At 45.8% G+C, this 13,793-nt stretch overlaps 1 protein-coding gene across 2 annotated transcripts; it reads right to left on the bottom strand.

Moving 5' to 3' along the window:
* Positions 1 to 2,834: 2,834 nt before the first annotated feature.
* Positions 2,835 to 13,038, bottom strand: LOC101915456 (tubulin alpha-8 chain). Of its 2 annotated transcripts, none has more exons than XM_005239588.4 (5): positions 12,914 to 13,038; positions 8,624 to 8,846; positions 5,466 to 5,614; positions 3,433 to 4,113; positions 2,835 to 3,229 (listed from the first exon to the last, which is right to left on the bottom strand). In XM_005239588.4, the coding sequence occupies exons 1-5, from the start codon at positions 12,914 to 12,916 to the stop codon at positions 2,936 to 2,938; spliced, it is 1,350 nt and encodes a 449-aa protein (XP_005239645.1). In that variant the 5' UTR covers positions 12,917 to 13,038; the 3' UTR covers positions 2,835 to 2,935. The 2 variants fall into 2 exon arrangements, with proteins under 2 accessions (XP_005239645.1, XP_055675995.1); XM_055820020.1 differs by having other exon boundaries at positions 13,008 to 13,025.
* Between the last annotated feature and the right edge of the window lie 755 nt (positions 13,039 to 13,793).

Genomic DNA, 13,793 nt, shown 5'->3' with positions numbered 1-13,793 from the left:
CTCGACAGGCTGCAAAGAAAGCATTTTCTTTTAAGGGACAGCTAACCTTAACCTCTGCAGGTTTAGGGCATTCACTCTTAGACTCAAGTTTTACTTCAGTATAGGATCTCCTCTACATTTCAGGGAACATGAACTACACATTTGTTAATGCAACCATACAGCTAGTAATTACAGCATTTAAGGATTTTTGCAGCTAGCTGAAGCAAGAGCAGTTTGAGCAGGATTTTCCAGCTGTAATTATCTTGGCTTCATATCTGAGAAAAACACTATCTTAGCTCAGCTCAGTATGCAGATGCCTACACTTCCAGCTAACTGCCCACTAGCTAATGCAACAGTGTTTCCCAATACTAATACAAAGAAAGTTTGAGTACTATGTAGGCTGAGAATGTATAATGTTATTTTCAGCATCGGTCCAATGACTGTGTGACATAGCATCTCTTGTCAAACTTTCCACCAGTGGAAGTTTATCGTGTTTCAGCTTACCATCTTGTCAAAGTAGCATTACATGTTATTTTTAAAAATTAAAAGCATAATGCATCTCAAATCTAATGCCTCATTGAATGAGATTCCCTAGTCAGTCCTAGTTTTCCAAAGAGCTCAGCATTTAATATGCAACAAGCCTTTTACAAGGATGTTGGAGTGCTGCGCCCTGCACAGACTCATCATTGTACATGCCCAGAGAAAACTCTGACACACTGCAAGCCAATTCCCATCACATAAGCAGCAGTGTCCTAAATAAGGGTGATACACATGTACAGTAGAAAAGCAGACAGTTTCAGCAGGAAATGAAGCATGCCAGCCTCAAATAATGAGATGAATTCCAGATAGAAGAGCCAAATCACTGCTGAAAGATCACACTGAAGGCCAGTTCAGAAATCCACTCCTACACAACCCCCTAACGCATATATTTTAAAGGAAATTATGGTGCTGGCACTTAAGGCCACACAGCTTTCTTCATGATCTGCTATTAGCGTAAGATTCCACACTAAAGATCTAGATAGACACCTGCAAGGCATGAAACAGTCCTTTGGATATTCCTCTCATGGGCACTGTCATTACATTAAAAATCCAAAAGCATGCACTGAAATGAAGTCGATCTGACTTGCAATGAATGTGACTGTCTCTTGGGTTATACCTAGCACATTTGCTTAATCATCCAATAAGTAGGAAAATAAGTTAGTTAACAGGACTTGAAATTCCCTACACTTCTGTCTACCCTGGAACATAAAAGCACAAAAGTAAATGAGAAACTCGCTGAAACTTTGCCATTCTCAACTATGCTTCCTGGCAGGAGGTATGATTTACACAGCATCTGTATATTCTGCGCAAGTCCATGGCTCACAAGACAGTCTGAGACACTCATTAGGTTCTAAAGGCCTAAAGATCGTTCTCCCCATCTATATAGAACTGGTAACTTCCATCTACAGTAAGTTAATTTCTCATCAGATCAACTCGACCCAATGCCTGCAAGCACACAAACAGGTTTTCAGCCTAAGTGAATTACTGGCCAGCCCTCACAGACCAGGCTGTTCTGTTAGACCTTCAGTCAACAGCAGCAGCCTGTTAATTTAAAAGTGATACACCCATCTAGAAGAACAAGTACACCCAAGTCAGTTACAAGTGAGGTTAGGGAAAGGTTCCCACTTTGAGTTGATGTCAAATACTGCAGCATTACCCAGTTACTGTAGGTTTCCACACAAAAGGAAGTTAAGGCATTTTTCATACCACAGCTAAAACTCCAGCTAAGCAGGTATGCACATTTTCACCAGCTAACACAGGCTTCAAGGCTTGCCTGAATCATACTCTGCTATTAAACCAGAAAACGTAAGGTTGAAACAGGACCAGGACATGAAAAAATTCTCCAGCTCAAATCTAGTCTTGGGGTGAGACTTTGGTATCCCATAATCACATTCAGTTGTCATCTTAACATGTTTGACTATTCCACCTTTACTACTTCTGTGGGAGAGATTCCTCAGTCACCCAGCTCCAAGACAGAGTTAAAAATAGTAAGTTACTTTGTTTGTGGATCACTGCCCTGTTCCCCCCAAGCCTCCACTCAGACCACGTTGGACATTTCAGACACAGGCTGTCCACATCTCATGATAACCTGATTAGCCAAATCCTCTCCTGTTACCTGAGCTTACATGGAATGAAGAGGGATGGTAATTTTCCCATCTGTACCAATGGACTAATTATTTCTGAAAAAGAATGTTTCAGGGAAAATAAGCATTTGACCCTGGCCAGCTAAGTCAGAGATTTTGGTCCAGACCAGCCCCAGGCAAAAGACTGGCTCCACAGAGAACTGGCAGACAGGGACTGCGGTTCCTTTTGTAGGAGGACAAAGCAACACCAGGGCAACAACCACACTAAGTTCTGACAGAGAAGTGGCAGGTTCCTCATGCTATGGCACACACTTTCTGGACATCTCTTCCCCTTCCATGTTACTGCATCTAAGTTACTAGCCCATGCAAAGTCTAAGTATAGGAGAAAACTAATTCAAATAGCCTTTGGTTTTAAAGATGTCGCTGCATCTTTTCTGAAGGGAAGTACAATGTTAGTTCTTGTTGCTTCTTGTGACACCAGCTTTAGAGCCTTGAGAAAAAACATAGCTAACTGATTTTTCAGCAAAAGCTCAACATGTTCTAGTCATGTATTCTGGGGGGAAATATGCACTATTAGCTCTTTAAATAACACCTTAAGGACAAGAACTTGTCTAACTATAGCTGAATAAAATAATCATGCTATCTTTCTCAGAGAGAAGTTCTCGGGACTTCCTGGACTACCGACTACTGCATAGAGTTAGTGAACGTACACAGTGTTTGGACACTACCAGGTGTCTTGATTAAAGAAGTTTATTCCAATTATTTGACATGATTTACACCACTACTGAAGAGGCAGTAAAGTAGCAAAGACTGGGAATTCACTTTTGTTGCACTTAATATTCTTCACCTTCATCTTCTCCATCCATCGAGTCTGTGCCCACTTCTTCATAATCTTTCTCAAGTGCAGCCAAGTCTTCCCGAGCCTCTGAGAACTCCCCCTCCTCCATCCCTTCTCCAACATACCAGTGAACAAAGGCACGTTTGGCATACATCAGATCAAACTTGTGGTCTAGACGAGCCCACGCCTCCGCAATGGCTGTAGTGTTGCTCAGCATGCACACTGCGCGCTGCACCTTGGCTAGGTCCCCCCCAGGAACCACTGTTGGTGGCTGGTAATTGATGCCAACCTACACGAAAAGCAGAAGAGACCATGAGTTTCTCTTGAACATCTGACATGACTAATCAAAGAAGTCAGACAACAGTAGTTGAATAAAATGTTTCACTCCCAAGAAAAGAGCTTAGTATAAGAACCTAAGCCTCCATTTTCCAAAATACAAACCAGGTACCTACAGAGCATCTAAAAAAAAATTATGATGTAACTGAGACTTGCCTTAAAACCAGTAGGGCACCAGTCCACAAACTGGATTGTGCGCTTGGTTTTGATAGCAGCAATAGCAGCGTTGACATCCTTGGGGACAACATCCCCACGATACAGCATACAACAGGCCATGTACTTGCCATGGCGAGGGTCACACTTCACCATCTGATTGGAGGGCTCAAAGCAAGCATTGGTTATCTCTGACACAGAGAGCTGCTCATGATAGGCCTTCTCTGCCGAAATAATTGGAGAGTATGTTACCAGTGGGAAGTGGATACGAGGGTAAGGCACCAAGTTAGTTTGAAATTCAGTAAGATCCACATTTAAGGCACCATCGAATCTGAGGGAAGCAGTAATGGAAGAGACTATCTGACCAATGAGGCGATTGAGATTGGTGTAGGTTGGGCGTTCAATGTCCAGATTCCTACGGCAAATGTCATAGATTGCCTCATTGTCAACCATAAAGGCACAGTCTGAATGCTCCAGAGTGGTGTGGGTAGTCAGGATGGAGTTGTATGGCTCAACAACAGCTGTTGAGACCTGAGGTGCAGGGTAGATTGCAAATTCCAATTTTGATTTTTTCCCATAGTCAACTGACAGGCGCTCCATCAGCAGAGAAGTAAAACCTGACCCAGTGCCTCCCCCAAAGCTGTGGAAAATCAGGAAACCCTGCAAGCCAGTGCACTGATCAGACTGAAAGAGAAAATACATGTGTTAAAGCAATCGTGTAGACATTAAGAATCCCAAAACAAGCTCAAGAGAACTCTGAATTTCTGACACATACCAACTGTTCAAGCTTCAGGAAAGTAATACTGAGTTTAATTCATCCACCAATAATCAAGAAGGTGTCTCAAAAAACCCACTCTATTCTTGGCTATTTTAATCCCCCTACATACTAGAAGGTGACCTCTCCACTACAAATGACTACCTCAAAACTTCTACCCCCAGTTCTCAGGCCAAAGCCATTAACAATGACCAAAAGCAGTAACAGTCAAAGAACTGCAGATCACCTTTCCCTTATACTGATTTGGCATTCTCTACCTGCACAAAAGTGGAGCAATCTCCTGTTCCAGAACTACTGTAATAATCCTGTAAAAGTTGCAAGCATGTAACTCAGTTCAGGGAATGGAGCTGTCAAAGTGTATTACACTGCCATTCCAGTTTAGTCTTCTCAGATGAAGAAACTAGACTGCCCTGTCCTCACAAGCACTTAGCTTGATTCCCAGGACTGACTGGAACTTCCAACAGCTTGTAAAAAGAGATTACAACCATGTTTTTCAGGTCAAAGTACAGCCTGCTGCAAACTTATCTTAGCTTTAATTAGAGACAGTGGCAGCCAAGTGTTGATAGTAATACCAGTTTTGATCTGCAAAAGGTACTTTTCAGTAACACTCATCTAGCATTCTGTATTAAAAGACCAGAGCTATACCCTGGATTTTTTTGTGCAATAACTTCTTACCTTTGTGACACAGATTTGTTAAAGTACATGCTTAGCAGCTCTGAGAAGGAAACTCTAACCTTCTAAGCTGACATCTTCATAGAATTTGCCACGTGATCAAAGTACCCAGGGAGCCTGAAACATCCCAACTTACTGAGATGTATTTCTTTTCTACTGTTATTACCATAAAATTAATTCAGAAATTATAATAGCAGGAAATGCAAACAGTCTAAACCACACAAGCAAATGCTCCTATTTACACTTCCTTGCCAGAGTCACAGCCAGACATCAGACCTTTTCCAGCAGGAACTATGCAAATCTTAATTCTCAGTCCTGGCTTTCTGAAGTTGAACATGAAACTTATAAATTTTTGGACACCACATCAGCATTTTAGGCCACTCTAAGTCATATCTGACAGGAATCATCCAACCATTCTCAGCTGGCTAAGAATAAAACCAGATGCAGACGAAGTCCACAGATTCTCCTACCACAGAATAAATTAAAGCACAATATATAGGGCTATGCATTTTTGATAGCCTAACTTCCAAATCCTGTAAACCAGGATAAAAGTAGATGTTTAAGAGCCTTCAGTGAAGAAAAGTCTTACCAGCTTCCTGATACGCTCTAGAACTAGATCAATTATCTCTTTCCCCACTGTGTAATGACCTCGAGCATAGTTATTTGCTGCATCTTCTTTACCAGATATCAGTTGTTCAGGATGAAAGAGTTGCTTGTATGTCCCATTCCTAACTTCATCTGGGGAGACAAGAGGAATATTATTTATAAGAAGTTAGTTTTCTATGTAGATCACGTGTTTCAAACTCCTGAGGGTGTCCAGAATAAGGTACCTAAAACCCTTGAGATAAAGAAAGCAGCTTGATTTCTACCTATCAGTAGGTAACAACACTTAGTACAGTCTAAATGTTGAATACCTAAGAGAAATGAAGTTACTGCTTAAGAAGCTGTCCCATTTTACACAAGTTTAAATTTTTCACCTGCCAGAGCAACTTAAAAACTGGACTGTAGCAGCAGTATCATTCTTCCACAGTTTAAGACAATTTAAGGCCCACTTTGCAGATCGACATCTGAAATTCTGCCTTCCCCCCGGATTTTCCAGGCCCTCCAGGATGTTGCCTGACTGCTTCTGCAGCTGTGGGCAGTCAGAGCCTACACTGCTTGCTTACCCTGTACTTTCCCTTGATTGTACTTTCTGCCAAGTGTACAGAAAAATGTTCAGAAGGAACAGGAGATGCTCTTGTAGAAATATTCAGTTATTCAAATACTGTGCTGTAAACTCCAGCACAAATGGCTGTGTTATAAAGTAACCACACAAGTGAACACACAGCATCTCCCAGCAGTTACAGATTTGGAGATCTCCACTAGTTATCAGAAATATGCACTTATATCTAAGCAGGCTAAGGCTCTGTCCTACCAGAAAGGTATAAAGACACTTGGCATAGCTTTGTCTCTGGTTTAGCTCAAGCCATTCCTGAGTTGTATGCTAATGCAGTACTGCATGCTTTAATTAAAATCAGGTGGAATGCAAAGACAGCTTTATTAACTACAGATTAAGTTGCCTGCTTGCATGTTGTTTTTAATCTTAAAAAGAGTCAGGAAGACAAAGATAAGTAAAATTCAAGATTTAAAATACAGCTACTATTCGAGCCAATTTAGACTGATCAGCTAGCACTGCAGCCTGCAATCCGATATTCTCAAGTATTTCCAAGACTGCACCAAAATGAGAATTTGGAGAAGTCTACCATTCAAAACACATACATTTAAGACTTTCTGCATTACCACCCCAAATTATAAAGGTCAAATATGGGTAAAAGGGAAAAAAATAGAACCTAAAAAAACCCATAGCTGGTAGGGGCAACAAGTCAAGATGGTTCTGGGGAAGTAACAAAACTTGACAAGTAAGGAGGATCCATCATTGGACTATGAACGTGTGCTAGAATAAAGAATTTAAACTTTAGGGTACAGCTAAACCAAGTTTTCCCCTGGACATGCTATCTTTCATGGTTTTAAGTCCAAGGCAGATTTTTAAAGACTTGTGTTGAATTCCCAGACATGTTACTGTGCTGTTTCTTGGTGGAAAGTCTGATGGTATTTTACCACCACATCCACAGAGCTGGTGTACATGTACAGCAGTCCTGCTGCTTCCACTAAGAACAGCACTGATCTGGAAGCTCCAGAAATCCCTGGTGAACACACGTGGCAGCTACAAAGCTGCTGTACGCACAATATTTTTCTTCATAAGTAGTTAGAATTATGCCAGCTGAGCCCAGGAAATATGGGATCAATAATTTTCAAATAAGAAGGGCAGGTATAAAGAAAGAAGGCTAGCCCCCAGAAAGGCTCATGTAACCTTTAACAAAAAAAGTCTAACTTTTTTAGTATTGCCAAGTATTTCATAGGACAACCTTTTGTCATCTCCCCATACTACAGCTGTATCATTAACAAGTGCTGGAACACCATCTTTTACCATTTGTCCCAACACTTCCCAGCTACTCACCCCCAGAGGGAAGGTAAGAACTTTGTCACCTGTTCTCCCTCACCTTATTTCTTAGCCTTTTCTGGTTGCTTAGAGCCACCACCTGGCCAGCAGCAGAGGAAGCAACAGCCACAGGGCTCAAGAAAACAAAAAGCCAGACCTGCAACAGCTCCTAGGAATATTAGTGTACAGCCAAGGGTGCTTTGGCTCATTCCAAAGTTCAGTCCAGCACTCCCACCCTTAACCCGCTCAACAGCCTTCTGCTCTCCTGCAGAAGTTCATTCTACTGTACTATCCACAGAAAGTGGTCTGGAGTGTTACAATGCAAATAAGTTTTAGCAGACCCAGTGTATGGGTGGGTATGTAGGAGTAGGCTAAGCCTAGTCACTCATTCCCCTTCCCACCTCTTACATATTGCAGAAAGATACAAGCACAGACAACAGACCTCACTCTTCTGTGAGAGCCCCAAATCACTACTTAAGACAAGACAGCCACAAAACCAGCTCCAGTAGAATTACTTCCGGCACACATGTTGGTGAGAGCAAAACCAAGATCCACAACAAAAGGGAAAAGGGTCTTGTAGAGCTGGGGAGCTCACACTGGGCTGTCAGTGTAGCTAATGCCACAGAAAGGACTGGTCAGGGGCTGATGCATGGGATCACATCAGAACACTAAGAGCCCCTGTTGCCAGAGGTTGGGATAGGAGTAGTTTTCAGGTTAAGAGTGGATTGTTGTTCAGAGATAAGACAACAGGAAGTTAAACTGCATGTTTGGAAGTCCCAGAGTTTAGGCTAGCAATTGAGACTCATTTCTGCAAGCACCATTCAAGCTACAGAGAATAAAAGATTGTTTTGGGAAGCACAGGAATCATTCCAACATACAAAAAAATCTGCTTAATGATACATATCACATCTTTTTAAAAGTTTTCTATTGACTGCTGTACACATTATGCCACATAACCTCTTGAAACAATAACTAGTTCCTTGCATAGCAAAAGCATGAGGCATATTCAGAAGACCTATTTAATTCCACAGGCTGGCAGAAGGTAATACTTAAATTTTTTACAGCTCCAGAGTGCACATTTGCCAGTTCAATGAATATAAAGCCAAGTATTTTCCATCACTAGGAAGCTACAGGCAAGCTTTATGCAGTAAAAAAATTAAAGCCCTAAAGCATTTTGCAGGACTAGAGAAATGGATCCCTTAGTCAAAAAAGTTAAATCAAATCCTACGGGATATTCTACAGCCACTTACAGAGGTCACTGTATTTACCTATTACTGCTGGTTCAAGGTCCACAAACACAGCACGAGGGACATGTTTTCCTGCACTGGTCTCACTGAAGAATGTGTTAAAGGAATCATCACCTCCACCAATGGTTTTGTCGCTTGGCATGGTACCATTGGGCTGGATGCCATGCTCCAGGCAGTAGAGCTCCCAGCACGCATTGCCGATCTGCACACCAGCTTGACCAACATGGACTGAGATGCACTCACGCTGTGTGGAGAAAAAAAATTGGATCACTCAGCAGAAACAGCAGTTTCCTTGTTTAGAAAACATTCAGCACACACAGCTTGAACTCCCACACTGCAAAGCTATTACAACACTGGCCTTATTGTCTTGGTGTTAGGGGCATTTGCCCCAAAATACAACAGAAAACAAAAGCCTCTTTCAGTCATCATCCTCCTCCACCCAGAAAGACCCTTTTAGGCACTGTCATTTTTACATGCTCATTCATCCTTGTTCTTCCTATCCTCAGCCAGACAGAAGAGTTTGACCAACTCTTCCAAATCCCTCAGACATCTCCTATATCCATAGGAAACACTGAACACTTAGAAAAACTGATGACTACACCTGTCACTGGCCTAAGCATCCAGAAAAGCATCACCATCAGAACTCCAGCCCCAGGAGCACAGCCACTAGAGGGTGCAAACCCTTCTGCAAGACCCAGGGCCATTTTGTTTAATACCCATAAAAATCAGAAAAAGATATTATCTTGATCATTTTAGGGAACTTTGCCATTATGTAAGAAAGACTTTGCTTAAACCCTTAGTATCACCCCATAAATATGGAACATTAGGCCTCACATCACACTGCTGTATGCAAAGTACTAAACTCCTTTAACACTAGAAAAAACTACCTCATTTAAGCTATGTAGAGAATAGTTCATGTCAGCAAAAGGATTATTTATACCAATTTATGGATTCCCAAGTTGCCTTTGATGTCCAGAGCACACACTCAGCTTCCTCATTATTTCAGCATAGGATTTTGAATATTAAAAGCCAAACCACAATGAAACTATCTCCAGACTCCTGGTCCATCCGTGGCATTTCATATTTAACTTCTGATTTTGAGTTACAGTTAGGCACACTCTAGAAAAAGCCTGCATGCAGGATGATTTTGAGTAACAGTCATATAACGATGTTAATGATGTTCAGACCCTATGACTGGGTGGTGGAATTTTGTCCCCTGAAATTCCAGGATAAGCAGGACCTGGAACTGCCTAGTCCATATCAATAGTCAATGCAGAAAAGCGAGAGCACTGTCCTTTCAATTTCCTTGGGAGCCCCAAGGAATTAGTATCTGTATTTGCCAAAAAAGCATTAAGTGTCCTCAACCACAGCACTGAACAGCTGAGAACTGCTGTTTTTCAGCTCTCCGTCCAAGCTGTGTGTTCAGATATACAGATTCCAGAAGAGCAATCTGCATCGTCTCTGCAACCAGCCTTACTTAAAGCTGCTGCCACACTGCTCTCCAAGGCCATTCATCATAACTCCATCGCTTCCAAGCTGAAACACCAGGCTTGGCAAGGTACTGCAATAGTAGAGAACAGCCAGCCTACACAGTTGTGGAAAAGGTGACAGAAAAAGCAGCTTCAGCATGCAACCTACCAAGGCTGCACTGTTGCCAAGAGGCAAGGCCATGGCAATGAAGCAGGCATCCTTTCAGGAAAGCAGGAGGACAGCCTGCAATTCTTCTACAGCAAGAGGGGAAAAAAAGAATAGAGAAATACCACCACTTCAGTGTGGAACCTCTCCTGTACTGAGGTCCTATCAATGACCTAAGCCTTGTAGTGAAGGTCCTAAGCAGCCAGGGAAGGTCACCAAAAGTAAGTGTGTAGGGACAAGCATGGCCAAGCAGGGTGAATGTATGGAAGATGTCAGATTATATATGGGCTTTCCAGCATCAAATGAACTAGCACCACTATTTCAAACTACATAAAGCAAGAGCAATCAATCATTCACATTCCAAAGATAGAATTTAAGTATTTGAAAGTACAACTTTGTCAACACAGCCACAGACCAGGTCCTACAGATGCCACGTTAAAAAAATCACAGTGTGTTCACTTTGACAAACTACAAAGTTCAGCACTTGGGGCAGGGTAACTCCCTGCATCAGTACAAAGCAGCAATTAATTGTGAGGCAGCCCCACTGAAAAGATCCTGGGGGTTACCACAGAAACCACCCTGGATGTTCAGCAGGGCATTCTCATCCTCAATAAGGCAGACAACGTGCCCAGCTACAAGAAGCGACACTTCCAGCACACCAAGCCTTTCCTCTGCTCTGCAGGAGGGTTCAGGTCAGATGTTAACAGGCCGCTGGGAGATGGGGCTGGGTGTTAGGAAAAGCTTCCCCAGCAAAGTGGTGCAGCCCTGGAACAGGCCACCAGAGGTGGGATCTCCCTCCTTGGAAGTTTTCAGAACTTGGCTAGACAAAGTCAGTGACAAAAACCTGGCCTGGTGCTCCTGTTAGCCCCTTTGAGAGGTCTCTTTCAACTGCTCTCCTGCAACTCCAAGTACTTTTAAGTAGTATGTGGCTATCTAATGAAACACAAGTCTTTATTAGACACTAAGAGACTGCCTATTTTGCTCTGCATAGCTTTTTCACAGCAGAGTCTTACAGCATCAAAAACACTAAAGAGAACAAAGTCTGAGCCTTGACAATATAATCTCCAAGTTGTAAAGACAGGCAAAAGATAACTGCCACACTTATTGCAACTCTGGGCTTTTACACATCACTGATTGAAGTCTCATAGTAAGGTTTAAATATGTACTACGGCTAAGTGCAGCTTTCAAGCCGTAAGTCAGGAAGGACACAGAATCCTTATGTAGTTAACACTAAATGCTCTCCCCCCGCACTGTTCTCAAGCATGGAACCAGCTTCAGTGAAAACTCCAAGAATCTTCCCAACTCAGCCTGAACCTCTTCAGCATCTATTTATCTCCTTTTACTGTATGATGCTCCAACTTGGCTTGTCTTCTGTAACTGCCCCTTCATTAGCTGCAGACTGCTATGAGGTGTCCCCTTGCTGTACTTTGCCAGGCTGAAGTAGCCCAGCTCACTTCAACTGTAGTGGTGGACCATGTTCTAGCTGCCTTGTTCTCTCCAGCACTGTACTTGAAGTACAGCTCCATCTCTGTGAAGCTGATGAAAAGACAAGTTTCATAAGAACGGCTGTACCAGCTCAGCCCAAGTTCAACAACATACCACAGCAAGGAACGGGATTTCCCTAGGACAAGACTCAAGGCAAACTGCAACCTCGCAGAGGTGAGGAACTGCATTCACTCTCTTGATTTGGCTTAATTTAAAGGTGTGACCATAAACAGCCTCCCACAGAAGGGTAAAAACAAGATAAGGACATCAACACATCCCTCCAATATTCTAATGTCTAACTATTTTCAGTTCAACAAATACTCCTTATGCACTCACAACTCTACAGAAGCAGTCTGCTACATTGCTTTAAACCCATACAACCTTCCAACATCCACAATCTCTTTCAAAAAGATAAAAGCTACAGGGTAAAACGCCCACGAAGAGAAAGGCCTCACGCTTGTCCCAGCCTCCAACTGACAGATGCCGCTGGTGCGGCACATCGCTGCGGCTGATCTCTGTCCTCCTCGCCATGTCTCAGCCTTTATCACACCCCGCAGATATCCCCTCAAGGCGGACTCCTCATTCACAAGCTCATTCCACCTCAGCTTTATTGCCCAGCCTGCCTCAAAGTCCACCAGCAGCCCACCGGCCCCCTCCCCAACCCCCGCCCTAGGCCACAGCCGGGCCCGGCTCCAGCGGGGGTAAGGGCCAGGAGAGGCCGCAGGCCGCGGCTCCAGGACCCCGCTGCGATGGCCGCCCCCACCCAGCGCCCCCGCGCTGTTCAAGCCCGCAGGTGCGAGCGCGCCCCACCGCGGCCCCGGGGGCTGCCCGCGCCCAGGGCGGAGGGCCGGGGGCACCGCCGCCTCACAGCCGGCCGGGGCTGAGGGTCCCGCCGCCACCGGGCAGAACCGCCCCGCCGCGGGCCGCCATGTTCTCGGGAAAGCTGCCACCATTTTGGGATAAGGCCGCACGGCGGGACGCGACACCGTGAAGGCCCATCGGGGCGGGGCGGCGCGGCTCGGGGCCCGCCGGAGCACGGCCCGGCGCGAAGCCCAGCCCCCCCCTCCCCCGCCCCAGGCTCACGGCCGGGGCGGACCCGCGTCTCCCGCCGCGGACGGGCAGGCCCGCCCCGCCCTTCCCCGCGCCGCCTCAGCATGCGGAGCGGCGCCAGCAGGCCCGCAGCCTCCTCACCATGACTTGGGCTGGCGACGGGCAGCGCTAGGAGCAGCAGACGCGCAACGAGTCCGGGCAGCACCTCGAAAGCAGCAGCCCTTCCCGGGCCCACCTTATATAGAGAGAGGGACGGGATGGCTGGTTCCTCACGCCTTGTTCATTGGCTATGCCTCTCCAGGAGGCGTGACCTCCTCGCGGCGCTATTGGGTGCCTCTGCGCGGACTTCGTCCGCTCGCCCAATGGGAGCCAGGCCCCGGCCGCGAGGAACGCGCCCTGCTGTGCGCCATTGGATCTCAGGTATGAATTTCAATTACCTGCGCTAGCTATTGGTTGATTCGTAACCAAGGGCGGGCAGGGGGCGTGGCCTGGTCTTCCCGCCAACGGAGGGCAGTCCCTCCACGGCTCCCGAGAGCGGGCGGCGCGGGCTCGGGCCCCGGCGCCTATCGCCTTGCCCCTCCCTGGAGCCAGCGGCCGGCGCGGAGGAGGAGAGGGGAGAGCAGCGTCCCCCACCAGAGGGCTGCGGGCAGGCCTAGCTGTTAGCGCTCGCGCGGGCCGGGACAGGCCTGAGGCGGAGTGCGGCCCAGGGGATCCCGGAGCCGGACGGAGGTCGCCCTGAGAGCCAGGCTCGGTCGGGGTCTGTTCTCCACCTACCGCCTGGGGGGTTGCTGGGCTTCAGCGAGGGTGCTGCTAGGCCTGGCCTTGCAAGGCAAGGGCTCGGGTCTCAGCGTGGGCACTCCGAGGCGACGGACGGGCGGGCAGGCCCTGGGAGAACTGAGCCCTGAGTGGGGAAGAGTGCGATGGGGGCATATCTCTGCTCTGCCCTCCGAGGGGGCGGGAGACGGCCCCATCCCACAGGCGCCAGGCAAACAGCCCTTGTCCCAGCTGCCTTGGAGCAGTC

This window comes from Falco peregrinus, chromosome 16 (assembly GCF_023634155.1).
Source record: "Falco peregrinus isolate bFalPer1 chromosome 16, bFalPer1.pri, whole genome shotgun sequence".
Taxonomy (NCBI): domain Eukaryota; kingdom Metazoa; phylum Chordata; class Aves; order Falconiformes; family Falconidae; genus Falco; species Falco peregrinus.
Note: the sequence above shows the minus strand (reverse complement) of the source record. Positions and strands in the feature narration are given on the sequence as shown.

What these genes read in the sequence shown, in the direction of transcription:
- LOC101915456 (XM_005239588.4), bottom strand. An exon ending in CCTTGAACCAGCAGTAATAG is followed by an intron (nt 5,615 to 8,623) that starts GTAAATACAGTG and finishes TTGTCTCCCCAG; the next exon opens with ATGAAGTTAGGAATGGGACA. An exon ending in TAGAGCGTATCAGGAAGCTG is followed by an intron (nt 4,114 to 5,465) that starts GTAAGACTTTTC and finishes TTTCTCTTTCAG; the next exon opens with TCTGATCAGTGCACTGGCTT.